General features: G+C 46.9%; 1 protein-coding gene across 1 annotated transcript in view; it reads left to right on the forward strand.

Annotated features, from left to right (window-relative positions):
* Nucleotides 1-27,336, forward strand: part of USP34 (ubiquitin specific peptidase 34) — a 3,618,222-nt gene that overhangs the window by 860,852 nt on the left and 2,730,034 nt on the right. The window contains exons 16-17 of the mRNA XM_069608012.1: nt 12,662-12,777; nt 12,862-12,989. Coding sequence (XP_069464113.1) covers nt 12,662-12,777; nt 12,862-12,989 — 244 coding nt within the window. The remainder of the gene's footprint in view (nt 1-12,661; nt 12,778-12,861; nt 12,990-27,336) is intronic.

A 27,336-nucleotide genomic window follows, 5' to 3' on the forward strand; every position in this document is an offset into this window, starting at 1 on the left:
ACAATCCTGTCAGACAAAAAAAGGATATTTGATCTTCCAGCCGCTTGCCAAGCATTTTCACAACTATAATTCCCCTCCCCCACCTCCCTCCCAATCAGAGATGTGATGCCCAAATACAAGTTAACCCCACACAGAACCAGAGGTGTCATTGCCTGGGGGGGGCTTAACTCTTTCCGAGCTGCGACGTAACCACATTTGGGTATTAACTAGATATGTTGCAGTGCATAATGTGATGATAATTCAAAGGTAGAAACAAGTCGGATCAAAGTAGCAGGTCAGGGCCAGCAACAAGCAGGATTACAACCAACAGAAGCCTCCATCCAAAGGGCCAACCAGGGCCCGACCCAAAGTAGAAACTGAATGATAACATTGAACAGATTAATGGCTGACTCTGGGATACCATCCCGGATGCAGGTCACCCGGGAAAGTGTTCCTTGATGAACTTGGATGCCTCCTCAGGAATTGTAAAGAACAGAACTTGGTTGGAATGCTGGATCCTGAATTTGGCAGGGTATAACATTGAGTACTTAATTCCCAAGTCAGGCAATCTTTTGACGGCCAGAAAGGTTTTCCGCTCTTGCTGGATGGCCGTGGAGAAGTCCAGATAGAGGTGGACCCTGGAGGATCCTAAAAAGAGGTCACCCTTGACCCTGGCAGCTTGCAACAACGTGTCTGACGCGGTAGTTCAACACCTGTCCTATTATGGGTCAGGGAGGGGCCCCAGGCCTGGGTTTTGCTGCCAAGGATCGAAGAGCCCTCTCGATGGTGAATTGCGGACACAGCTTCGGGGACTCTAGTAGAGATAACATCGTGCGCTCTATATAGACTTCCATGGGGCCCTCTATGTTGTCTTCCAGGATACCAATTATGGGAATGTTGTTGTGTCTAGTGCGTGAGTCGAGATCTTCATTCTTCTTGCTGATTTCCTGGACCGGGCATTCCCTTCAGAACAGAGGGCTCCAATATCATCCTCGGCGGTGCCCTCTTTATTTTCCACCTCAGTCACTCTGGAATCCGTCTTCTCGATGTGGGCCTTGATTGAGCATATAGTCCCACTAATGCCCATTTTAGAGTGTAGTGCAGTGAAGCCCTTGCGCATGTATTCCAGCATTTTTGATGACTCGGGGGGCGTCTGAGGGTGCGGACGTCTCTTGCTCGGACTGCAGTCAGCCTGATTTTTGCACTGTCTTTGTGTACATATTAATAGAACACTGCTTTTTATTGGCCCCCTTTGTCATGATATGAAACATTGTGCGTACACCAAGGCGGCAAGACCCGCCCCATCGCGACCGGAGGGGGGGGCCTCACCTCGATCCGATACAGGATGTATACCCTTCAATGGTTGCCATCTGAGTCCAAGAAACAATATGACGTGGTGCCACAGGGGGAGTGCCCCCTAGGTGCTGCAGGGTAGGTCAGTCTGGTATCTGTGTCCGAGCTGCCCAAGTCAATTAAGGGTAGCCTGCACCATCACACAGGCATAGGAGGGGTCCAAACATGTAATACAGATCCTTACAATAGTATGATCGGGGAGGGGTCCCTAGTGCACACAGCCTCGGAGTTAGCAGATTGATGGATCATAAGGACGTGGCTTGGTATAAGACGATTCACCTGGCTGTCCCAGGCTGGATTGTGGCCTCCCACGTAGGTCCAAGAATGCAAAAAGTAAAACGGGAGGGCCAGTGCCGCTAGTTACTATGCCTGACCAATAGGCTGCTTCAGCACAACAAAGACACAGCCTGCCAAGACTCCCAACATCCGTGAGCCGACGCTAGCAGTAGTATGCCGGTAGAACCTCCTACGCAATCAAGGAGCACTGCGCCCAGCCGTGCCCCCACATGCCAGGTTGATGCACGCGCCTGCAGTATGCAGGATTTATGAAAGGAGAACAATGAAGGCTGACAGACAATGCATGTCCGCGTCCTGCTGCTGTGGATGCTTAATTATGAATTCTTGGTAGTATTGTGAGAAGCCAGCTCAGGCATGTGTTTAGTTAGGAGACCGTGCCGGGGTGTGGGGGGGCATAGAAGGGGGACAAAGTCAGGCCTACACGCCAGGGTGCCCGGCACGGCATATGGTCGGTGACTCCACAGTCACCGTGTGTGGCCCAAGAGCATGCAGTCCTTTCCTCCCAGCGTGCTACAGTAGAAGGGGGGTGATGAAGTCCATATAACTTAAAAGGGTTTGTGGATCCCCTGCATCTCATGCGCCGTCGCGCAGTATGTATACGCCGCGGGGCTCCCCCAAGACCCCCCGCAGCGCCGTCGTTGAGGGTCCTACCTTGCCCAAGGATGCGTTGCGTCATGCTGGTGAGCAGCGGGAGGGGAGCCACAGGAGCGCCAGGAAGCCAAGCCAGGCACCGGCACCTCAGTCTCCAGGCGCACACAGTTCGGTGACCTCCTAGCGGGCAGAGCGGCCCGGGAGATGGGCGCCCAGCACCAGTCAGGGGGGATCTCCAGGAGTCAGCGGCTGCCCACCGAATAGCCGCAGTCATGATGGGGGTGCTGTCTCCAAGTGCCGGAGGGCTCAGCCGCGATGAATACAGTGGCGACCAACAAGCATCCAACAACCCGAGTGCTAGTGTCGCAGTATGACCCTTGAGCCTTCCCCCGGGGAGTGCAGCACAGTCGAGGCACGCGGCCAGGGCAGTGACGCCCCTCCCCCACTAGTACCCCAAAGCCTCACCTCTTGATTGTGGTATGAGCAGTGCTGCGTGGAGCTGAGGCCCGGATCCTCGCAGGGGAGTCCTGCAACGATCTTCAAGCAGCCGTAGCTCCCAGGTTACAGCCTGGCTAGTGTCTGTAGGGGTGGGAGATGTAGAGTTCGGCCCAAGATAATCAGGATTTACTGCACCGCAGCGGGTCTTTTGCAGAAAAGGATCTTCCCCAACGTGGAGCCCATCGTTCAGGCAGCCATTCTCATTGAGCGCAATAGCGCCCGCCCTGCATGGAATGCTTTCTGCATTCTATTGCTCGTAGCGGTTTCAATTTTTTTCAGAATATGTGATCGTTCCGTCTCTAGTTCTATTTCGAAGGCTATGAGCCGTTTGTGTATTTTAGCTTTTGCGGCCGTAAGGATTCCCCTAGTAGTAGCTTTAAACACATCCCAGGTAATATTGAGTGAGGTCTCCCCCCTCTGGTTTAGGTCAAAGTATTCATTCATGTGTGCAGCGACTTCATCTCTGACGACATGATCTTGCAGTAAAGCAGGCAGGAATTTCCAGGACCAAAGCTGCAATTTGGTAGTTTTAAATATCTAAAGTCAGTGTGATTGGGGCATGGTCCGAGAGGGTGATTGGGTGTTTGATGATTTGTGTTATATGCCCAATAATGGATTGGAGGACCAGGCATAATCTATACGGGAGAATGACCAGTGTACATGTGAATAAAAGGAGTAACCTTTCGCCTCCTCCTTCAAGGTGAGCCAAATATCTGCTAAGGATAGACTCACAAATATGCACTGCAGCCCTCTCGAGATGGAGGGTGTGCCCCAGTGTGTTAACTTGCTTCTGTCCCGTGCCAGGTCCCATGTTAAATTGAAGTCCCCCAATATTAATATATCTCTGTCCATGAATTGCGCCAATAGGCCCATGACGTGTTTAAAAAATCCATCATGGCCCGATTTAGGGGCATATATTGACAATACTGTTAGTTTGATGGAGGATATCTTAAGGTCTACGAAAGCATATCTGCCCTCCCTGTGTATTTTGGTGCAAATTATTTGAGAACCACAACCCTCTTTAACTGCGATCAGCACACCTGCAGTTTTGCTCACAGCACATGCCTGTATTATTGTAGCGTAATGATGTAAGCAGAATTTGCTTCTGTCTGTTTTGCTAATATGAGTTTCTTGGAGCGCCACCAAGTCTGGTTGGTGCCGCCTCAAGGAAGACTCCACCTTCCTGCGTTTTTGTGGCGTGTTAAGCCCCCTTACGTTCCATGTCAGAAACTTGAATTTTAGTTGTGTGATTGAAATACGTTACGTTATGTTATGTTAATAGTATTTCTAGAGCGCACGTTCACCCGAGGGTATCTTGGCGTTACGGGAGGGAGGCAGCAGCAGGTCACAGCGCCGCTCAGCCTGAAATAGGTGAGTTGTAACAGCCTTTCTAATGGCTAAATAATTGGATGCTTTCTTGATGAATAGCGGGAGGTCGTTCCATAGAGCAGCAGCGGCTACAGAAAACGCCAGAGGGCTAAAGGTTATTGGTACATTGCAGATATTGTACTTTAATAGGTAGCATACATTTACACTGCAGGTGAGATTCCCCCCCCCCAATCTTAATACCCTCCCTCCCCTGACTGCCCCTCAACATAACTCCCATGTGGTATGTACTTCTCCCTCCTGAAACTCCCGTCCTAAGAATTCCCAGGTGTGACTCACAGTACCTAACATTTTACGGGATAAACTCACTCGGCTGCAATCCATCTTTATACCCAGGAGAAAGTGCGGGAAGTGCTAGCTCCCTCTTCTGCTACTAAGAACAGATAGATTCCAAAAGGAGAATGTCACACGCCGTCTTGCTGCTTGTCAAAAATCTAAAGGTCTATGATTAATCCATCCAGAAGAAATGCCTGATAGAGTCCAGCCATGTGTTACCGTTAAGATTTGGGGATCAGGCCTCTCAGTCGTGAATGTCAGTCCTTTTTGTTGCAGTGTTAAAGTTGGGCACTTTCCAATGTCGCGCCTGTGGAATCTTCTTGCATTTGTAGCACAGTCAGTCCTGCCTCTCTAGTCGTTGTTCTTTGTTGCCTGCCATACAGGGTAAACGATAGCCCAAAAGGAAAATTCCACCTATATCTTCTGCCCCAGGTTTGAAGAACTCGCACAACTTCCTGTAAGCCTCTGCGTTTTTGGAGGGTTATCTTTGAAAGGTCTTGATACAATTGAATTTCTGTTCCGTTATATGAGATAGTCGCTGAGACCCTCGCCTCCTTGAGTTACGGGTTCCTTTTGAGGATATGATGCGCAGGCTGCCAGAACATCTCAGCGGCAGGAGCCAGGTTCTGTTCTTTTCGGTTAGACCCTGTGGACCCTGTCTAGCAGTACATCAATGGGTTCTTCTCCAGCGAAGAGATTTGCGAATATCTGAACCGTGGCGTCTTTTAGTTCTAAATCCTAGATAGTTTCTGGAAGGTTCCTAATCCAGATGTGATCTATTTTCAAGGTCCTCATATTAAAGTACTAAGTTGTGTGTTGTTCTGGACAAGTCTTCTAGTGCTACATCTGTTTGTTTACAGTCTGTGTCCAGAGTTTGAAAGGCTTGTTTTGTCTAAATCGACGCGTTCAGACAAGGATGTTATTTCTTTACTGACCTCAGCTAGTGAGTTCCTTTATCAGACGTGAATGCTGTAAATTGCGATGGAAAGTTCAGGGTGAACTGATCTTGAAATTCCTGAAAGCTTTTAGTGAAGAAGCCACCATGTCTGGGGGTACTTGTTGCTGTGTTGAAGAGGGGGGTGCCTTGGGCCCAGGGAGAGTTTTGCTGCTTGCCCCAAGGTTTTTCCAGTGGTTTTTGTGATTTTTGCTGCAGCAGGGGTTGCCCAGCTTGACTTTGTTTATCTCCACACCCCGAAATCCATCAACTGGGGTCAAAGTCTTGTAGAGATTCGCCTTTGTGTCCCCGGGGTGCAGGCGCACTACTAGATCAGACCCGGGAGCTTTTCTCAGTCCTTAATGTGAGTGAAGGTGTATGCGGATAGGCCCGACATCTGCTATAGGGCATTCTTGTAGTCTACATTGCTTCAATGGCTGTTATTCAAGAATTGATGTAGTAACACTGTGGGAGACTACACAACCCTTGTCCTCTCGGTATTAGGTAACCCTCCTATTGGTAAAGGCCTGTACTACACAAGTTGGTACTGTGACTGAGCAGCCAGGCTTATCTCAAGAGGGGTAAATGTGAGCTGTAGCAATGAAATACGCACATACAAGTAGCCAGGTAACACTTAAACCCAAGGTTTATGTTATAATTAATTATCTATGTATTTAACAGTAGTTTTTAAATGAGCATTCTTTAAGATGTGTAATATATGTAGCAATCAAAATGCACTTTAAAATACTTTTCCTGAATCACCACAAAGTTAGTAGATATTCTTTAGAGATGCTTCTTACACACTTCCTACACCCGGAGGTGACTTCACTAACTAGGACAGTAATTGCATTTATATATCACTAGTACACTTTGTAGATTCTGTAGTTTGCAAAAAGGAAAGGTTAAAGGAAGGAAAAAGGTTAAACAGGTTCTCGGAGCATGTGAGCACTTTCAATCTTCCAATGAAGTCTAGATAAAAACCTTTCCCAGCAATATTAGTTTAAAACCAATGTATCACCTATGAGGGACAGTAAGTACCAAAGTAAAATGGAATAGAAGTCTGCAGGGAGCCAGGACAGCCAATTGGAACAACGTCTATGGAGCTGAGGCACTTCTTAGATAGTAAAAGACTTGCACAAAGTTAGAGAGTTTGTTGAAGAAAAATCATTGTAGGGTCACAAGCTGTTACACTTGTGAAAGGTAGAGCCGAAATCAACTCTAGAAAAGCAGCTACTGCAAGTCTCAACTGAGAAGAGCAAGCTACAGGCACTTAGGTTAGTAACCCAAGTCTGAACGGTACCTTTGGTTAGAAGAAGAGTGGTCCAGCTGGCTTCTGTCTGGTTGCAGCGATCCAGATCCTGGGTTCCTGGGCCTCAGTCGTAGGGACAAGAGGGAGGACGTCTGGGGACTTCTGAGGCAGCAATTCGGAGGTCGGCGGCAGCTACAGGCTCTTTTTTCAGATCAGCGGAACTTCGCGGTTTCAGTGCTCAGTAAACAGCACCACCGGTGATCTTTGATACCGGTTGGGCTTCCTTCACTCCTTGAGTCCTGCACTCTGGTGAGGGACCTCGAGCTCTGGTCGTCCTGCTTCTGGAGGTTCCTGGGGAGACTCCTGGAGCTTCTGGCCGGATCACTGAGGTTGCATTCGACTACAGATTTTTCAACCCCTGGCACTCGGTTCATGCAGCAGCAAAGAAGTATAACCAGTCAGGGAAGGTGGTCCAGTGGAGTGGGGTTCGGGGTTACTTGGTCCCACTAACCCAAGGGAAGAAGTAGTCCCTTCTGGAGCTTCTCTTTAGAAAAAGGAGTTTCAGCACAGCAACAGGGCTTCACCAGCAGTTAAACGGTGCAGGAGGATGCAGCAAGCTTCGTACATGTTTTTTTGTCGGGTTGTTCTTCCCAGTGGCCGACTCTGTCTTCAGTCCCAAAACCCTCACCTTTTAAGCAGGTTTCTCCATTCATGCACAGCCTAGCTGTCATTCAAACAGCAAGGTGGCTTTTCCTACAAGGACAGCCAGCTTGCCAATCAGGACTGGATGCATTCAGGCATTGCTAAAGACAAAGGACAGGCGAGTTTCGGGAACCTCCCTCACTTCCTGCCCTTCCAGACACACTGGAGCCGAGGTGGGTTTCAGCACTGAAGCCTGCCAAAGGCAAAACGAACAAAGAGCTCAAACCTGGTTTGGCGCGCAGAATAAAACCCAAGAAAGACCTCACAAACAGAAAATGGGGGGAAAAAAGACCGGGGCCATTTTTACAAAATGGTCTCACATGGGTGCTATACTGCAGCTGAGGATTCAGCCTGTGGTAGAAAAGCACAATGGTAGGAAAATTAAACCAATGCCCCCAGCCAATTAACGTAGTGAGGGTAACATAAACATTTTTACGTAAGTAGGTAGGAAAAGGGGCTACTAAGTAACCTCCCAGAACTCCACATAAGATGGTGTGTGCTAGACCTACAAAGAGAAAAGTTAAGTAAAGTCAATTTCACTTTACTATTCTGGGGAACATTACTTCGCACCAGAAAAGATATTTAAACCTTATTAGAAATATAAAGGATTTCTCTGTGACACTGCACTGAAGGTGCTGTGTGTCACCTTACCAAAAGTAGATGCCGATGGAGTTTGTCAGACTCCAAAAACAAAGGAAACGCATAATCCAAATCAGTTGAAAACACATGAGAGAGTGGGAAAAAGGGCTCTCACTGCAGGGTTAAAATTAAAAAGTCCTAAAGTCCAGCAAAAGAGCTGGGGTTCTCTAAGGTTGAAGGGAATTAGCACAGAAATGAGAATTCTCCCTAACAATGGTGTGTCCCCTTCACAAGTATGTGCCAGTGCACCTGTTCCCGGTATCAAATTGTGCAATTGTTTATAGGTACAGGACAAGGCCTTGTTGTTACGGGGCCGCAGGTAGGGAATAGCCTATTGGTAAGAAGCAGGAATTGATCTCTCGTTAGAAGTAGTTCTGATTGTTATTAGTTGAGGTGTAGCTTGAAGTTATTTACTAGAGCTAGGTTCCCTATGGAGCTGCTGAGGCTGTGTGAACCGCGGCACACACTTCAAATAGATCAGCTCTGCTAATTTCAAATAGGGGCAATTCATGGCTCCCGGGTTCCCTTTGGTATGCTAATAGGTGATCAATAATGGGGCCAGCTGACATTTCGGGCAGCGAACAATGATTTCCAGCCACACGTTAAGTATTGGCTGCGGGCCGCCACGCTCACCTTATGCTGTTTACTCCAGACAATTCTCAATACACTTTAAAGACTGGTTGGTCTTTAGGCTCCTTTTGCAGTGGCACTTGTGTTGCGCTCGGATGACCTCAACTGCGCTCCGTGTCTTCAATGCACTTTGTGGGCTCAGAGCCGGCTCAGTGAATATTTCTAGTTGCAGGCATCCCTTACCGTTTACGGAGCGCTGCCTCTTCTTAGGTCATGACGGATAATACAGCATGCGTGCCCTCCAGGCCCCACCAAAGCGCCCACAGCTATTCAAGCCGGTGGTATGTCTGCAGAGACCTACGCTCGTGTGCGTGGTCAATCCTTGATGCTGGGATATCAGGCTATTGTCCGCTGCAGGCGTTTGTGTCACTTTGGTGGCGGGATAGCAGGTGACCCCTGCTGTGACTTCATAACGACTAAATAGTGAGTTTAGGTTGATTTCTGGATGGAGGTTTCGATTTGAAGACAGAGAGTGCTCGACACGTCTTCCTGATACAGCCTGCATTTTGGAATCCTCAACAGCACAGTTGATGCTGGAAATTCTACAGGAGTATGCTCCACTCACTAGGGGTACATTCATGTTTCATTTGGAAGACCTTGATGAGGAAGAGTCTCTATTCCCTTTTGCTTGGAACCCTTTCACCCTAGGGACTTTGGGGACGTCCCAGAGCAGTTTGACATGGAGGATGGTGACTTGGTGGACCTTGCTGCAGACTTGCAAGATGCAAGTGGCCTGGACACCTCATCAGATATTAACATACCTGCCCTTCCTGTTCACTCCAAAGAGTTTAGTAGTATAACCTGCCATGGCTAACTTGAAAACATCTTTTCCTTCTCTGCCCCTTACACCAGGAGCAAGGCCCTGGATGCATGGCATAGCTCTCAACCATTTGGGTCGCAAAGGCGGGTGAAAACACCCGATTTTATTTTTGGCGGGCGAGAGGCCCATTGAAACGAATGGACGTGCAGGAGGCTTGCCTGGTGAGTCAGCTGTTTACAAGGCGGGTGACACCCACCAAAAGCGTGTGAGTTGAGAGCTATGGCATGGGGGTGGAGGGGGGGGGTATTTTGCATCAGCAAGCCTTGGCCTCATCTTCATAGTAACATTTTTCCCTGCACATATTGCCTTTCTCTCTCTATAACTTTGTTATTGGTAACGTTGTGGTTACTTACATGATGTGACCAGGATGGGCTGGTGACAACAGATTCTTTTTTACTGGTTCTCCCTCATCAGTATGTTTAGGGAGTCTCTAGCCAAATTGCGGGTATTATTGAATGTTTGGGGAATCATGATTGGCATTGTGCAAGAGGGTGATTGTCACCTGTTTGTATGTTTGTTTTTTGGCTCCCCTGACTGTGCCCCAACCACCATGTTTAAAGAATTGAATCAAAAGATTAATAATTTATTCTGGGGAAGGGCAGGTGTAAGGTTTCCCTTATGTAGTAGAAAGTTAGAAGAGGAGGGCCGTAGCGCACTGGACTTTGAGGCATATTTTTTGCCATCACATTTGCTGTTTGCCTCACAGAGGTTTGAAGATGGTGTGCCAGCTGAACCGCGATAATTGGATGAATGTAGATCTCTCTGTTAAATTAGGCTTTTTTTATCCGTGATCAAGCTCAGCACAGGAAGGCAAGTAGTCATTTATTGAATAGATGCTTTAGGGCTTGGCTAGATCTTTCAAAAACGTAGGTGCAAATACTGAGTCATAGGGATTTGCCTGATCGTCACCTCTCCAATGGGGAACCTCCCACTTTGACACTAGAGCGGTTAGACCACCACGTTTAACACACCCATGCGGGACAAGGAAAGCAGAATCCTACTGGAGGTGACTCCCCCATATGGGATAAAGACCCAGTGAGGAGTATAAGTCACCATCCTTCTCTTCGGACACCTCACAAGTACTAACACCTTTGTAGGGTATCTAAGGGCTAGATTTCACAATAACTAGATTTATTAATGGCTACCTTGGCTTCTGACCCTAGGTGTGCCCAGTCTCCTTTAAAGAATGAGGAGAGACGAACGAACCAGCCCCCTGGTGGAGCGTCCCTGAGAGAATTAATCGTGTAGGAGCCTCAGCAGAACCCGCTGCGTCAAACAGGCCAAAGGCGGTGGGTCCGGCGAGGGATAGGGATCGCCAGTGTCAGTGGGTAGGACCACGGCCCACCACCAGGATTGTGCATATTGATCCAGTTGCAGCTGCAGCTGAAGGCTGGCCTGTGCAGCCCCAGGAATCTGCGATAAGGAGGTGAAAGACTTGCGGAAGTTCAAAGCAGAGCCACGTTGACCCCTTATTTAAGGAAATATTCCAAAGAGACCGAACTGCAGGATCTGGTGGGAAGAGCCTAGGAAAGCCTCAACAGAGCCCAGTTGTAAGCAGCTCTGCAGAGACAGGAGAGACCCGACTCAGTGTCCCTCGCTTGGAGCACTGCTTGAGCATATGAGGCTCCAGTGGAAAGGGGGGTGGGTGAAAGAGCAAGAAGCATACCCCAGGGCAGGGGAATGAGAAGGGAAAGTGCCCTGGAGCATACAGAGACTGAGTAAGTCCCAGAGTTAGGGAAATAAGAATAAGAAGAGCCTGAATGTGGGGATTGCAGGAGACCCACTACAGGGTCGAAGTGAGAGTAGAAGAGACCCCTGGACAGTGGCACCTGGAGAACCTTCCAGCACACTAAGAACTGTCTTCTTTTTTTGGACCCGATACAATGGGTGAAAGCCTTGACTAAAAGGGACAGGGTTGGGGTCAGAAGCCAGCAGCCATCCCAGCCGAAATTTGTCTTTGTCGTTTTCTTTTGAGATGGGGAAAGTAAGCCGATCCAGACAGAGGACTTTATTATTTTAAAGACATCCTGACAAGCACCTTTTTTTAAACTTGTTTTTATGGAATAGGGATCACGCTTGTAGACTTAGGGAAAGATTATTTTGGAATTGACAAAAATAAATCCTTTGAACTATGTCTCATTGTCAGTCCTAATTCTAACCTGCCACACTGCACAGTATTCAAAGACCTGAACCGCATTAACGAGTTTGCTCGATTTACTCCAAAGTTTGCACAATATTATAGAGGGGTCACTTCTTACAGTTTGTTAGTGGCACAAAGGCTGCAAGGAAGAATTGGCCACAGTGAATCCCAGGGATTTTAAGTTGCTCTCAACAGTGATGATTCTTAGGGGCAGTACCCATAGGATTACGATGCTGAAGAAAAGGGCCTGCGTGGAGCAATCGCGACTATGTATAAAGATTGGAGTGGAGGTTTCTAAAAATGCTTGTTGTAAACAGCTGCAATTTAACATCCTACTTAGGAAGTACATTACTTTGATTGTTAGACCGTATTGATCATAACTCAGTCCTTGGATTGTCGCAGGTCCAGAGATCTGTGGGCGGCTTTTATCACCTGGTGTGATTCTGCCCAATTTTCTCTAGGTTTTGGCCCCAGGTGATTACAGGAGTGGACATGTTAACTGGGAAGTCTGGCCTGGGAACCCCTGGCAAGTGCTTTTGGGACTAAAACCCACATCACTTGGAATAGATGACAAATAGGCTCACACATTAGGTTTCATACTCGCAAAAAGCAGCATGGCTATTATATCGATGGCAATGTTCACCCGTACACTAGGGGTGTGGAGCCTTCAAAGGTTAATACCAAACGACTTACACTGTGACTTATGCCTTTTCACTAATGGAAACTTATTTATAATTAGATTTTCCTGCTGGTTCATTTTTCCGGGAGGATAGGTTAATTATCCTTGTTATGTTATTATATATCATTGCACATCATCCTAACTTACTTCTGATGTATATGATTAGTCTCGTAATGACCATAGTTATTTTAGATGCTGCATTATGAAATGTCTTGAATGATGTGACGCTATCCTCTGAAAACAAAGTACATGACAAATGAGGGTGAATCTGCTTGAACAGTGATCTACATCACACTGAGGGAACTCTAAAGATGCGCTGCCTATCACCACTGACAAGTCAATTTATGCAGTAATGTTTGGATTTACTTCCACTGCTAAACGTGGCAGTGATCTGCTGAGTTGAGTCGTATTCAGGGAATTGTATTATTGGCTAGCTTACAAAAGCAAATGAGGATTTGTTTTACATATTTGATATTTATTTTGCACAGGTTCGGGAGTACATAAACACCAGTACACCAGCAATGGTTTAACTGATGTTAACCTGGATAATGTCTGTAAGAAGGGAAACACACTTCTGTGGGATTTGGTCCAGGATGAAGATGCAGTAAGTTAAATATATCTACATACCTGTTAAACCAGCAGGGGATCATCGTGGTTTTATGACACTGTTTTTTCCTTTTCTCCTCAGATTCACCTCTCTGAAGGATTAATCAATGAAGCAGAAAAACTCCTGTGCTCCCTGGTTTGTTGGTTTACAGACCGACAGATCAGAATGAGGTTCATTGAAGGATGCCTAGAAAATTTAGCCAATAATAGGTAAATACTCATGTTTTAGACACAAGTGTTCACGTAAATATTGTTGCAGTGTTGAGATAATACAAATTTCTGATGCATCACATAGGACTGATTTTCTACACTGCCTGGTTGACAGATGTATAAAAGGCCAACCTAGTATTGTGACAGGGACAACCCTGGGAGCTGTAGCCAAACCATTTCAAGGTAGCAAGGCGAGTTGTCTAGGCCAAGTCTCAGGAGGTGGTGAGCTGGCAAGGGGTCCACAATGAGCACACACAGTGAAATAGTCAAAGCACACACTTAGACAAACAGGTTTAAACATGCTTCTTTACTTATGGCCAAATAACACAGTGAAACATGACTACTAACAGGTAATATTATCACTAAAAATTAAACATTAGATACATATATACAATTACTGGAGTAGGGCAAAATACATATCAAACCCCTGAAAAGGAAGGTACAGATCAGTATTAGCAATGCTAGTCCACAGAGATTCAACCCTAAATTCAGAAGTCCATCCCTAAAATGTATGGGGTCTTGTGCCCAAAAGTTCAGCAAAGTTCCATCCAGTTTTGTGAAGGTGGAAAAAATGAAGGTAGGGTCTCTAGGGTCCAGGGGTCGAGTTAAACCAGCTAACAAATGTGCTCCCAACTTTCGTAGTGTTTGTGTGAACAAGCAGTGGCAAAGCCAAAGTAATCTAAAAGTTCCTAAAAGTTACCGAACCTTTAAAAGGGAGTACAGTGGTTCAGGTAGGTATTGCTAAAACTCACCCGCTGACTTAGCAGGTCGATTATAGAGGGTCCAAGGTTGCTTTTCCCATCGTCAGCCTCCCTTGATTCCCAGGGGTTGCAGGTTCGAGCAGCTCTCCGGTTGGTGTTTAATGCTGGTGCAAAGTCTCCCAGTTGAAGAATGTAGCAGAACTCAATGCAGTTCCCCTCTCAGGACAGGAATGGACGCAGGTAAGCAGTTTAGCCGATGGCCACCTATGCACAGTGACTCAAAGGGATTCACTTGCCGCGGTCGAACTATGCTTTATATCTCGGGTCACCTTGATGCTGGGACCACGGAATTCCGCAGAGGGAAGTCTTGTTGCATAAACTGAAGATCCCCCAAGTTCCAGGCCTCAACTCAGAACAGCAATGTCTGCTGCCTGGTAGCCCAAACTCAGAGCTGGTCAGCCATGGGTGCTCCTGTGGCACTTCCGAAGGCTCTTCTTCGTAGGACTCTGACATCGAGAATGGATGTTCGTGCCACTCCAAGGGTCGCAGCTCCTTCACAGGACTGCTGGAGATCTTCCACAGGACAGGGCTCTGCCAGGGCAGCAGCAGAAGTTGGTGGCCAATCCTTCCGACGGGTACACGGGTCTCCTCGCAAGTCTTGTAGCTGGACAGGAGTCTTGCCTCCTTAAGATTCTTCCAGGATCTTTCTAGAGTGGGTGCAGGGGTCCTCTTCCTATCCTAAAAGCCAGGTAAGAGCAGTAGCTCCCAATAGCATGTGACAGATCTGCCCCCCACACATGCACCCCAGCAGTTGTCCAATCAGTACCACTGGAGGCAAACCTCATGCATACAACTCGGACACACTGGCACCAGTTTGTGGATTGGGACCAGGTTGTCCCAGTCCACTTCCTGGCAGCAAAAACACAGCCCCCCAGTTGCCCGCCAAAAGCCTCTGGTTTCTTGGGCACTGGAAGTCCATAGAAGGATTTTCCTGGCCTCGCCAGCCAGGAAGAAGCCTGAAAGACACAATGGCCAAAGGACAAGTGAAAAGCCTTGCGGCATGACCTTGTTTGACCACTTGTCACAGTGAGTAGCCAGACACGGGAAGGCTAAAATGAAAGGCACCAAAAAATTGTAAAAAGTCAATACAGCCAGCAGCTTGTCCAATTAGCATACCTAGAGTAACCACAAATCTTCTGTTAGTCTAGGACAAAACAAAATGTGTACCCCATTGTACTGCATTGTAAGATGCATTGTACAATGATGAAAACTACCGCAAGTGGTAAAATGTTACTAAAAGTGGTAACAAAGTAAGGGAAACAATGTTTCTCAGTACTGACAGCCTGAATGAAATGTCAGTTTCCCCATAACGGATGAACAAAAGCCAGTGTAGTGAAGTTTAAGGCTTCACTACACTGTAAAAAGAACAGGTCAGGCACAAAAATAAAAGCAAAACGTTTGGGGGTCCAAAAAAATGGAAGGAAAGGTGCAGCAGTAAAGGGTAATCTTTCCTAACACATGTTCACATCCTCTTATGAAGCATTCAATCAACTCTGTGTTCATGTATTGAAGACTGTGATTTAAACTTCCCCCAGCTCAATGCAGTCACAATTATTTAGGGATTCCTTTTGCTTGAAACAAGGCATCCCTAAACCTTTTGCTTGCTTTTTGGCTTTATTTTTGATAACAAATGTACTTCTGCTAAAGTCGCCCTCCATCTTTAAACCGTGTTCTGCACTTAGTAGCCCCTGCGACTACCAGCAACTTATTTTGTCACTGGTAGTTTTTCTTCCATAGAAAGTGTGTTGTGAAGAAGGTTGGTGTTAGCTTCAAGTTTCGTTTTTGGACACACCATCCTGTATCATTCTTACCTTTAGTAGCCAAATGCCCACACATAGTGGCCTTTAGCTACTTTGATTGGTAAGGAAGGTAACCCTGCATGTGTGTGCATATATGTATATCTAGGGAGACCCCAGGACATTCACAAGATATGTTTTCTAAAGGCCTGTCTGCTGTAAGAATGGGTTGCCCCTGAGGATCCTACTGCTTTTTTTTGTTGGCTGTGCAGTGTCATTCTGCTTCTACATCCCTGCTTCAGTTCCTGAAGAATCTTGGCTCAAGCTCTTGTTCTGCTGCCCTCTGCCTTTTTTTGCTAAAAACATTCATCCCAGCAACTTACTGTAGTCTCCTTGTCCTTTTGTTGCTGGTTAGACCTGATGTGAGAGGCTCTTGCCACTTAGCTGTAACCAAATGGCTTTTTTCTTCTGCTTTAAATCTTCTGCTTTGTCATGGTACAATGAGCCTCACACTCCCGCAGCTGTTCTCCGGCACGAGACAATTTCTGCTGCCCTGTGCTAAGCCTTCGCCCTCTATGGCGCTACCTGTAACCTGTAACCTGCTGTTTAGGGTCAACTATTGGGGAGAATTCTCATTTCTGTGCTAATTCCCTTCAACCTTAGGGACCCCCAGCTCTTTTGCTGGACTTTGACTTTTTAATTTTAACCCTGGAGTGAGTGAGAACTTTTTCTCACTCTCTCATGTGTTTGGCCTAATTTGGATTATATGTTTCCTCAGTTTGTGGAGTCTGACAAACTCCATAGGCATCTACTTTTTGTATGGTGACCCAAAGCACCTTCGGTGCAGTGTCACAGAGAAATCCTTTGGATTTCTCATGCGGTTTAAATATAATTTCTTGTGTGAACTACTATTGCCAAGAATAGTAAAGTGAAATTGAATTTACTTACAAAGAGAAAAGGTAGGTCCAGCACACCCCATCTTATGTGGAAGTACTGGGGGGGTTACTTAGTAGCCCCTTTTCCTACTTACTCATGTGACATTTTTTATGTTATCCTCACGACTTTTAATGGCTGGTGGCAGTGGTTTAATTTCCCTGCCATTTGTGCGTTGTTACCGCAGGCTGAATCCTCAGCTGCAGTATTGCACCCATGGGTGCCTATTTTGTCAAAATGGCCCAGTCTTCTTTTTCGCCTTTTCTTGCTTGCGAGTTCTTTCTTGAGTTTACCCTCTGCGCGCCAAACCAGGTTTAGTCCCTTTGTTCGTTTTGTCTTACCGCCGCTGGCTCCAGCGTGTCTGGCAGGTCAGAAAGCGAGGGAGGTGCCCGAAACTCCCTGTGCTTAGTCTCCTTGGTTACCTGAATGCACACAAAGGTGATTGGCTGGCAGTCCTTTGAGGACAGCCACCCTGCTGTGTGAGTGACAGCTAGGCTGCCAACGAATGGGGGAAACCCGCATAAAAGGTGAGGTCTCTCAGACAGAAGGCAGAGTCGACCACTGGACGAAGATTCCGAAGAAATTAACTGGAAGAGAAGCTTGCTGCACCCTCCTGCATCGTTGGTTTGCCCGGTGAAGCCATGCTGCAGTGCTGAAGCTCTAAATTTCGTTTCGACTAGAGAAACCCGGAAGTGACAACTTCTTCCCTTGGGTTGGTGGGACCAACTGTGACCCCAAGACGAACTTGACTAGAAGGCCTTTCCCTGCTGGCAGTACTTCTTTGCTGCTGCTGAAACTGAGGCCCAGGGGACAGGAACACCAGGAACAAGAGCATCGTCTTTAAGTCGGACCTGAGCGCCAGGAAGATCCTTAGGACCCTCTTGAAGCAGGACGACCCAAGCCTGAACCACCTCAACAGAGTGCTGGATCCCAGAAGCAAGGGGTGCCCATAAGGTGTCCAAGAAACGCAGTGGTGCTATTAACCAGTAGCTGAAACCGTGAAGTGCCGCTGATTTGGAAAGAGCCCTTTGCTGCCAACGACCTTCAAACTGCAGTGCAGGAGTCCTCCAGACGTCCTCCCTCTTGTCTCCACGACTGATGCCCAGGAACTGAAGGACTGCAACCTGAACAGAAGCCAGCTGGATCCCTTCTTCCAACCTAAGGTACTGTCTTGACTAAAGGTGTACTTAGCTTTTTGGTCTGTAGCTTGTCTGTCTCACTGGAGACTTCCAGTAGCTGCTTTTTCTGCAGTGTTGCTTGCAGCTTGGGGTTCAACAGTGATTATTTTCTACAAACTCTCTATATAACATTGTGCAAGACTTGTGTGCTATCTACAAGAGGTGCCTCAGCTCCCCTAGACTTTGTCCAATTGACATTGGCTGTCTTGGCTCCCTGCGGACTCTTCTGACCCATTGACTTTGTGCTTAACTGTCCGTCATAGGTGGTACATAAGTTTATTGTATTGCTGGGAAAGGGTTAACCTATACTTCATTGGGGGATTGTAAAGTACTTACCTCTTCCGAGAACTTGTTAACCTTTGTTTCCTTCCCTAACCTCTTCCTTTATCACAACCTCAGTATTGATTTTAGTGTCAAAAGTGATCTATCAATGTCCTCAGTGTCCTAGCAATTGAAGTCACCCCAGGGTGTAGGAAGTGTGTGTGTGACATCCCAAAAGGGTATCTACTTGCTTAACTTAAATCTGAGAAAGTGTTTTTGAAGTGTATTTTATTGTTGCATATTGCCCTTTCTAAAGAAGGCTTATTTTAAAACTGACAGTTAAATAAATAATTATTTTACTAGAAAACGTGGAGTATAAGTGTTATTTGGGTACTTGTAACTGTGAATCTCTATGTTGCATCTCTACAGCTCACATTTACCCCTCTTGCGAAAAGTCTGGCTGCTCAGTCACTCTCCGAACTTGTGTAGTACAGACCTATACCAATAGTTGGGTTATCTATTGCCAAGAAAGAGGACAAGGCTGGCGTGGTCTCCCACAGGGCTACTACCTACAATCTTGCCTAACACTGACCACTTCATCGGTCTATGCGTACCTGCGTCCAAGTCTTGCTGTTCAGTGTCACTACACAGATAGTTTGACTAGTCATTAGTGTTTATGCCTGTTCACCAGAATACGGTGGCCTCTCAGAATCAGTGTATAGGGCTGATTTTTAAAATCCATGTCAAACCATGCTACCTACTTAGGGATTCCTCTCTATTTAGTGTAGAGGCCAAAGCAAATTATGGAGACAATGCATACTAAAACAATACGTTTGGCAGCACAGCCATGGAACATGTTGAAAGGGGCCCCTAGGGGTCCCTCACAATATGGAAACAAGGCAATAACCATGCACGAAAAGATGCACCAGACACGAGGTTCAAATTCCCAATGCTAGGGTTTATTGCAAGCGAAAATAGTCCCAATTGGCCAACTGTGGTCTCACGCCCTGCGACGTGAGTTTCCTAGACCTCGAGGGAGTCAGTTACATATATACAAAATGCATATCATACAATCATGTTTAACACCCTCCTTTATTAAGTTTCTTTGAACTCGGGATGACGATTGACATTTCTGACGGGTATGACAATTATGACACTGTCTATTCTAGTAACAATGTGTAATTAGAAAGTGCGGAGGCATCTTTTAGTTGTTGAACAGAACACAGTGGTTCTGTTCTTAGAAGCAAGCTGCACACGGGGGAAGAGTCACATTCCAAGCTTTGCTATCCATGAGGTACTATTCGTGTCCTGGGAGCCGACACGCTCTAAAGGGTTTTGCGAAGGGGGGCCGTAAGAAGAGCATAATTCAAGCCTTTAGCTGGTTTATTCTAACATATTCTACCACAATACGAGACTGGCTGGCAGCTGTGAAATGATTAAATGCCCTGCAGCTCTCCCTCAAGGCTACAGAGAGGGAGCGTGGGCATTCCTTTCTGGGCTACTCATGAGGAGTTTCAACAAACTCCTCAGTCCCGCGACCTTGCCCTTTCATATTCAGACAACAATGTTAACAGTTGAGCAGAGTAAGCAGAATCCGCAAGAATTGCAAGCTACAAAGCAGTTTTAGACAGAAAGCAATGAGCAATGGTTAACAAGCAAAATGGCGATTCTTGCTACGTTTAAAATGGCCGCTTGTTGGTCAAGCATAGCATTCTGTATTTCTATAATTCGGTGCATAAAATGGTTGGCCTACGGCCATCAAGTTACGTCTGTCATTCAAATGAAGGGTATTCACTTTTCCAGATTGACAATGTATGTACAGTTCTGTGCTTTTACATTTGTCATGCTTTCACCTGCCTGGTGTTTCTCCAATCGCATGTCGTTTCAGAGACGCATCCGCATTGCGCCCCGATGCAATGTTGTGATGTCATCACGTTTGCGTGCATGGCAACCTTTGTCACCCGGAAATACCTAGAGCCTTCACGGAATGCTTCTTGCGTTGCAATTGTTATTGCGGAACGCTAGTGTGCCTTCGTGAGTCATTTTTCTCCACTCTCTTGCAGTTCTCTTTATTTACAGAGTTTCCAGAATTTCTTTTCTTGCGCTTCCCCTGTGTCGCGCTGCTCCCTCCTGCGCGGCCTCGCCATTCTTTTCTCCCGGGTGCTCTCCGAGCCCACATTCAGCCTCCTTCCTCTTACCTTTTTGGAACTCTGGTCCTTCCTTATTCTTCTGATATCTTCCAAGCCTGCCAGCAGCCGTCCTTCTTTGCTGGGTCCTTCGTGTTTCCTCTGGATTCTCACCTGGGTTTCTGGAGATGTCATCCTGGATCCTGTAAAGACAAACCAGGATTTGATGAATTACCTGGAGCTGCTGTTCAACACCTTGGGATTTGCCCCCCTCAAGGATTTTTTCCCTGAGACCTGGCTCTCGGGGTAGCCGAAGTGCTTACCTGTCATCCAGTAATCAGGTGGTATGGTGGCTACGTGGAAGGACAGGCCTTAGCTCTTCCCAGCGAAGGAGACCAAAAGCAAAGAGGTAAGGGACTGAATCTGACAACTTGCAACACCAGAAAAAGAAATAAGAAAAGAAGAAAGCCATGGAGCAAATGCAGGAGCTTGTTGCTGCGGTCCAGGGCTTATCCCAAGAAGTGCAGAGTTTGAAGTAGGAAAACGCTGTGCTACGCCTAGCTTTGACCCATAGAATTCCATGGACCAAGCACAGAATAGAGGCCTGTCCATAGAGAAGTATGATGATCAGGACAGCTCATTACCTTGTTATCTTGGCCATACCGTGGTTGACCAAACGTAACCCATACATCAACTGGTCCGCCAGAACACTTTTCCTGGGTTCTGAACAGTGTATGCAATCATGTGTTATTCCGACCCACAGTAGTTTAGGGGTTGAGCCATCCGGCTAACCCACTTCCATATTATCAATATTGACGGTTCTCCCGGTTAATTACAAACAATATCAGGAATTGTTCAGTCCTGAGGGACAGACGATCCTACCACCACATAGAGACTAGGACTGCGCTATTGACCTTGTTCCGGATTCCAGTGTCCCTTTCAGCCGGATGTTTTTGCTTTCTCCAGTAGAGAAAAAAGCACTGCAGCAATGCATTGATGTGCATCTGCAGAATGGACTTATCGCACCATCCAAATCTCCTTGAGGGGTGTCTTTGTTTTTCGTACCAAAGAAGGATTCAACAGAATTGAGGCCATGTCTCGGTTATCGTGGTCTGAACAAGATCACCAAGAAGGATAAGCCATTTCGTTCTAGTGGACAACCATGGAGGGGTAGATCCATTCGTCGTTACTCCAGATTTGGAAAGGCGAGAGGACTGGCCAGTCAAAGGGGCCAACGAATGTTCCCTCGTGGTGGGCTCAGGCTCTGTACCATTGGCCTCTGCAACTGCCACTTCAAAACCGATCTGAAGGCTTCAGTCACAGTTCACCAGTGGGGGGCAGGCTTTCTCAGAATCTCGAAGAATGGCGAGCCATTACTTCAGATGCGTGGGCTCTGGAAACAATAGCCCACGGTTAGTGCCTTCCCTTTATCAAGAAGCCTCGAGTGAATCCATTGGGGAAACACGCTTTGAGGGTTCCGGATGCGCTTCTTGTTAGGCAGAATTGCATACAGTACCCTCTGGGACCACCACACACAATTAGGACTACAGGTGTAAGCAAGATCAACCTTTGGTATAAGTGCCACACAGTTTGTTGGTAGCTAGCTGAGCAGCCAGGCTTTTCGAATGGATTATGTCCTCCAACGCATTCCACATCGTTGACATGTAATGTCCACAGCTGTCGATGGCGTTGGGTCCATATCCCTCGAGGACGACATCACAGGATGTTATAAATAGGACGCACGGCGCCCGTAGCCTCAATTCCGTTATTGTGGGGATCCACTTGCAGCTATGGGGGATCCCTGTGGGGTCTTGTTGCCAAAACAGATAATCAGAGGGATAACTAGTTACTTAGTTTAGTGTCCTAGAGAAGCGCAACAGGACCCCAGAGGGATCCCCCATAGGGGCATTACATCAGATGCCTGGACACTAGAGATAGTGACCCATGGTTACTGTCTTCCTTTTCATCAAAGACCTCAAGATCATCCACCGGGAGCCAACTCTGTAAAAATTCCAGACCCGCTCCTTGTGCAGGAGATTTTAACCCTGCTAGAGAAAGGTGCAATAGAACATGTACCTGTAGCGGTGAGGAACAAGGGCTGGTGCTCCCCCTATTTTCTCATGCCCAAAAAGGACGGAGGATTGAGACCCATCTTGGACTTGAGAAGCTTGAACAAATTCCTCAGGAAGGACAAGTTCAAGATGGTGATCCTTTCTCAGATCCTTCAGGTTCTTCAGCTTCAGGACTGGCTGGTTTCATTGGACCTTCAGGATGCTTACTATCATGTGCCAATCCATCTCAAGCACAGCAAGTACCTGAGGTTTGCAATTGGTGGTTCTCATTATCAGTTTTGGGATGACCTCCGCCTGAGGGTTTTCACCAAGCTGATGGCGGTGGTGGCAGCATGTATCAGAAGAAGGGGGTTTCACGTCTTCCCTTATCTGGATGATTGGCTAATCAGGGTGAATTCACCAGAACGAGCCCAGGAACATCTGGCCTTGACCTGCTACTTCTTACACAGTCTGGGCTTCTCCCTCAATTACAAGAAGTCACAAATGATTCTAAGCCAAAAACTCCAATTCATCGGAACAATCCTGGACACTTCCTCAGGGAAAGCCTCGCCTCCTGAGGAGAGAGCTCACCACATTCTGCAGATGGTAATGAAATTTCAAAATGCCCAACATCTACCGGCATTCGACTTTCTAAGGTTGCTAGGCCTCATGGCATCCTGCATTTTTCTGGTGCCAGAGGCCAGATTGAGGATGAGATTCCTTCAATGGGCCATGAGGACTCGATGGTCCCAGTTTTCGGGAAGAAGTCAGATCTTCTGCAAGTCCTGTCCAAAGTGTCACAAGATCTCCTATAGTGGGCTTGCAAGGAGAATATCCTCAAGGGGGAACCTTTTTGGCAACCATGGCCGGAGATAACGGTAGTGACGGACGCCTCACTCACAGGGTGGGGAGCCCACACCAACGATCTGACAATCAGCTGTCATTGGTCTCCATCGGAGTCCAAACTACACATCAATCTTTTGGAGCTAAGGGCAATCAGACTAGCTCTGAACAGGGAAAGAATGTCCTGATAATGACGGACAACACTGTGGCCATGTACTACCTCAACTAAAGAGGGGCGTAGGATCACTTCCACTGTGCAGAGAGGCAATGCAGCTCTAGTTCTGGGCAAATCAAGAAGGAATCTTTCTATCGGCAGTTGATCTTGACAGAGAGTTGAACACGGAGGCGGACGCTCTGAGCAGGCATAGCACGGTCTCCCACGAATGGGAACTAGCTCAGGAAGTCCTTCAAGAGATCTTCGCCCTTTGGGGAACCCCTCAAGTGGATCTGTTCGCATCCGGGGCCAACCGGAAATGCGAACTGTATTGCTCAACGGAATTTCCCCCAAGAGGAGCTCTAGGGGACGCGTTCGTAGTGGACTGGGTACTTGCACTCCTTTATGCGTTTCCTCCAGTCCCAGTGATTCCTCGTGTAATCAGGAGGTTGAGAAAGTTCAGGAAAACCATGATCCTAATTGCCCCGGATTGGGCCAGGAGGACGTGGTACCCGGACCTTTTGGACATGTCCATCTGCCCTCCAATACGTCGTCTACAAAGAGAGGATCTTCTCTTGCAAGAGGAAGGTGGGGTTCTCCATCCAGAGGTCAGGACACTCAGCCTTCACGTATGGTTTCTGAGAGGCTAAAATATAAGGATTGGGACTTCCCGGATGACGTAATGGAGATTTTGCTTTCGGCCAGAAGGCCAGCAACAAAATCCCTGTATCGGTGTCTTTGGAACAAGTTCAGTAACTGGTGCAGGAGAACCTGTGGATCCATTTCTTTGTAATACTCCAACAGTACTTTCTTTTCTCTTACACTTAGCCAATTTGGGGCTCCAAGTTGGTACTATAAAAGGTTACTTGGCAGCGCAATCTATCTTTAAGCGCTCTTCGGAAGAGGTGTCTTATTTTAAAATGCCTTTAGTCATTCAATTCTTGAAAGGGCTGACAAATGTATACCCTCCAATACCTTTGTCAGGGGCCCATCTTGCATTTAAACCTAGTCTTAAAATATCTCGTGTGCTCCTTTCGAACCTTTACATTCTTGCCCATTAACACTTCTCACTCTTAAGACAATTCTGTTAGTGGCTATAACATCAGCCCGCAGGGTGAGTGAGTTGCAGGCACTTTCTTGTAAGCCTCCTCGCACCATTTTCTATAGGGACAAGGTTATTCTAAAAGTCAAACCATCTTTCTTGCATAAAATAGTGTCTGATTTTCATCTGTCACAGATAATTGTCTTACCTTCCTTTTATCCTCCATCTCACGCTAGTAAGGAAGAGGAAAGGTTGCATAGACCGGACCCAAAAAAGTGCTCTCAGTTTCTACATTTCCAGATTGGCAAATCTCCGACTATGTGACCAACTATTTGTTGGGTATACTGGGCACAAATTGGGCCTTGCAGTGTCTAAACCAACTCAATCCAGAGGGATCATTCTAAGAATCTCTGAATACTATAAACTAGCTGGGAAAGAGCCTCCAGATGGATTAAGGGCTCATTCAACCAGAGGCATGGCAACATCCAAGGCTCTTCAGAGGGGTGTCCCGGTGCAGGATATTTGTGCTGCGGTCACCTGGTCGTCCATGCACACCTTTGTAAAGCATTACTGCTTGGACTCTACTTCATATCAAGGAGGACTATTTGCAAAGGCTGTCCTTCATTCAGTCCATAATTAAAATGTCTAGTACTCCTACCTCCTAAATTACCACTGCTATGGGAGTCTATCATAAAATGAGGAATACGTGGGAGGACACAATCCATTCCAAGAACAAGTTATTTACCAACTGTAACGTTCTTTCAATTGGATGTTCCTCCCACATATTCCTCATCGACCCTCCCAACCTACCCCTCCGTAAAGTTTACGCCTGTTGCACTCTAACTTCCATAAGAGCCTGAGGTCTTAAAACCTGATCAGCTGATGCGACCATGAACACCGTAAAAACAGAACTGAGGTAACAGGCGCTGCTCGAGCCCTTTATACAGCGGATGACGTCGACGCCCGATGGCGGCTCTCGAGGGACTTCGACTCCGCGATCTTGAACACAGCGCTCCCTGGTGACATTTTATTCAGAAGCAGCAGAGCTGGGTTACGAATTATCGTAAGATGAGGAATACGTGGGAGGAACATCCAATCGAAAGAATGTTACAGTTGGTAAGTAACTTGTTCTTCTCTTCGACCCTTCAGACTCCACGGTCCGGCTTCAAGACCTGCCGGGACTGCAAGTCTAAGATGTCGCTCACCGACCCCCACTGCATTTGTTTGTGGTGCCTGGGCAAGTCGCACAACACCAACGACTGCTCGAAATGCCAGTCGCTGACTGCCAAGGCCTTGCGTAAGGGGAAGCTCAAGGTAGGTAGGGGTTCTAAGCCTTTCCCAGGGGCGACTCTCTGCGTCGGAAGGATTCCCGGGTATCTTGGTCCTGGAGTGGTTCCCGCCACTCGTCTTCGTTGTCCCGGCTTTCGCGGAAGCCCAGTCACCGGTCGCTTCCCAGTCCTCCTCGGAGGATGGTGCCTCAAGGAAGGTTACGTGCCATACAAGGTCCTCGACTCCGGAGGATTGGGCAGCGTTTAAGAAATCCATGATGGCGATTTTTCAATCGAAGGACACGGGTCTGGTCGTGCCTTCTGACGAAGCTGGCCAGGATCGGTCTCGTTCCACGGCTCGCACGTCTTTGGGCTCGGGTTCGCGACGCGACACACATCGGGAGCTGTCACGGTCCCGTGCAGACAAGAAATTGAAGGGTCGCAAGAGATGTGTCTCTAGGTCTCGGTCCTCGTCCCCGCAGCTTTGCCATTTTACCAGCCCATGGCGCGATCGGCACCTGTGTCGACGCCGAAGCCTTGGCGATCCCGATGTCGAGGTTGTCGATGCTCTCGACGTCGAAGCCTACAACGCTTTCGGCGCCTTCAGAGGTTCTTTCTCGGAGTGTGCCTTTGGAGTTCCCAGACATCGTGGATCCTCCGAGGAAGGCTACATCGAAGTCTGTGCAGCCAGTTGTGGCCTCCAGGCCCTCTTCTGTCACCAGACCTGGGTTTCACCTCCCTGTGGCTGACATTTACGAAGAGGAGAGGTCTGAGTTTGAGGACCCTGGTGAATTGGATGAGGCTCCCCAATTTTCCCGGTCCCGGCCTTTATCTATTGTGAGATTAGTCATAACTGATAATACTTCTTCTTGGGTGATGGCATTTTCTAAATTCACATCTTAATCTGAAAGTCTCTCCAGTATGCTCCCCTGTAGGTAATTGTTTTGTGCTGACGGATTTGGAGAATCTGATTCATATAACCTAGAATAGAAGACTTGAAACTGGGCTATAATATCTGTCACTGTTACTTTATTTCCCATTGCATCTTCCACCCCTTTAATAGTCTGAAACACTAATTTCTGTTTTAATTGTCTGGCTAACATTCTATCTACTTCATTTGCTTTAACATAAATCCTCTGCTTTAGGTATATTAAGCTTTTTTTCGCCTGCTTAGTGTGTATTAGATCTAGTTTACCGTTAACTATTCGGTATCGCCTATGAAGATTTGGGGATGTCTGATTCCAGCTCGGTTTCCATATTACGCTTAAGCTTCCCACTACATGCCTGTATCGCATTAATTTGCAAAATAATATGCAAAAACCTCACATCACTTCCATGACAAAACAGTCACCACATACATAAATATGAACAAAACAAATAACTACAAACCTGAAAAGCTTTTACATTAAAGAGGCAGTCTAGGAAACTACTCAAGAGCACATAAGGTCCAGCCAAGGTCTACATGTGTAAAGGGACTATGTGCATTAGGTGTTACATTAGTTCATCACATTCAATTATCGCATACTGTTGTGGGTGTGAGTATATTCTGAATACCCAATGTCAACTTCAGTTTTGGCTGTCAAACGATTTAATGACAAAGCCTTCTTCAGGGAAGATAAAAGTTCTTGTGTGATGTGTGGAGCATATGAATGAATCTGTAACGAAAGCATGAAGGCAAGCAGTACTTGTTCATTCACAAATTCAGCGCTTAGCCAGAGCTCCAATTGGCCTACCTTGTCTGCACCGGACATAGTGCTTGCTGTGTCAGCAAGGTTAGAACGATTTGCACATTTTAACATGTCTAATGTATAGCAATTTACCTTATCCACTTCATTTTTAAAATGGCCACTTATTTTACCAATTGAACTTGAGAGTATGATAAAAATGCATGTGTGATGTATTGTACTTGATATTAGTAATTAAAGATTAGAATGATGTGCAGCCTTCACGTTGCACTTTGTGCAATATCATGTTATATTTTATTGATGTTCAAA

Source organism: Ambystoma mexicanum, chromosome 4q (genome assembly GCF_040938575.1).
Source record: "Ambystoma mexicanum isolate Mex_15411 chromosome 4q, UKY_AmexF1_1, whole genome shotgun sequence".
Classification (NCBI taxonomy): domain Eukaryota; kingdom Metazoa; phylum Chordata; class Amphibia; order Caudata; family Ambystomatidae; genus Ambystoma; species Ambystoma mexicanum.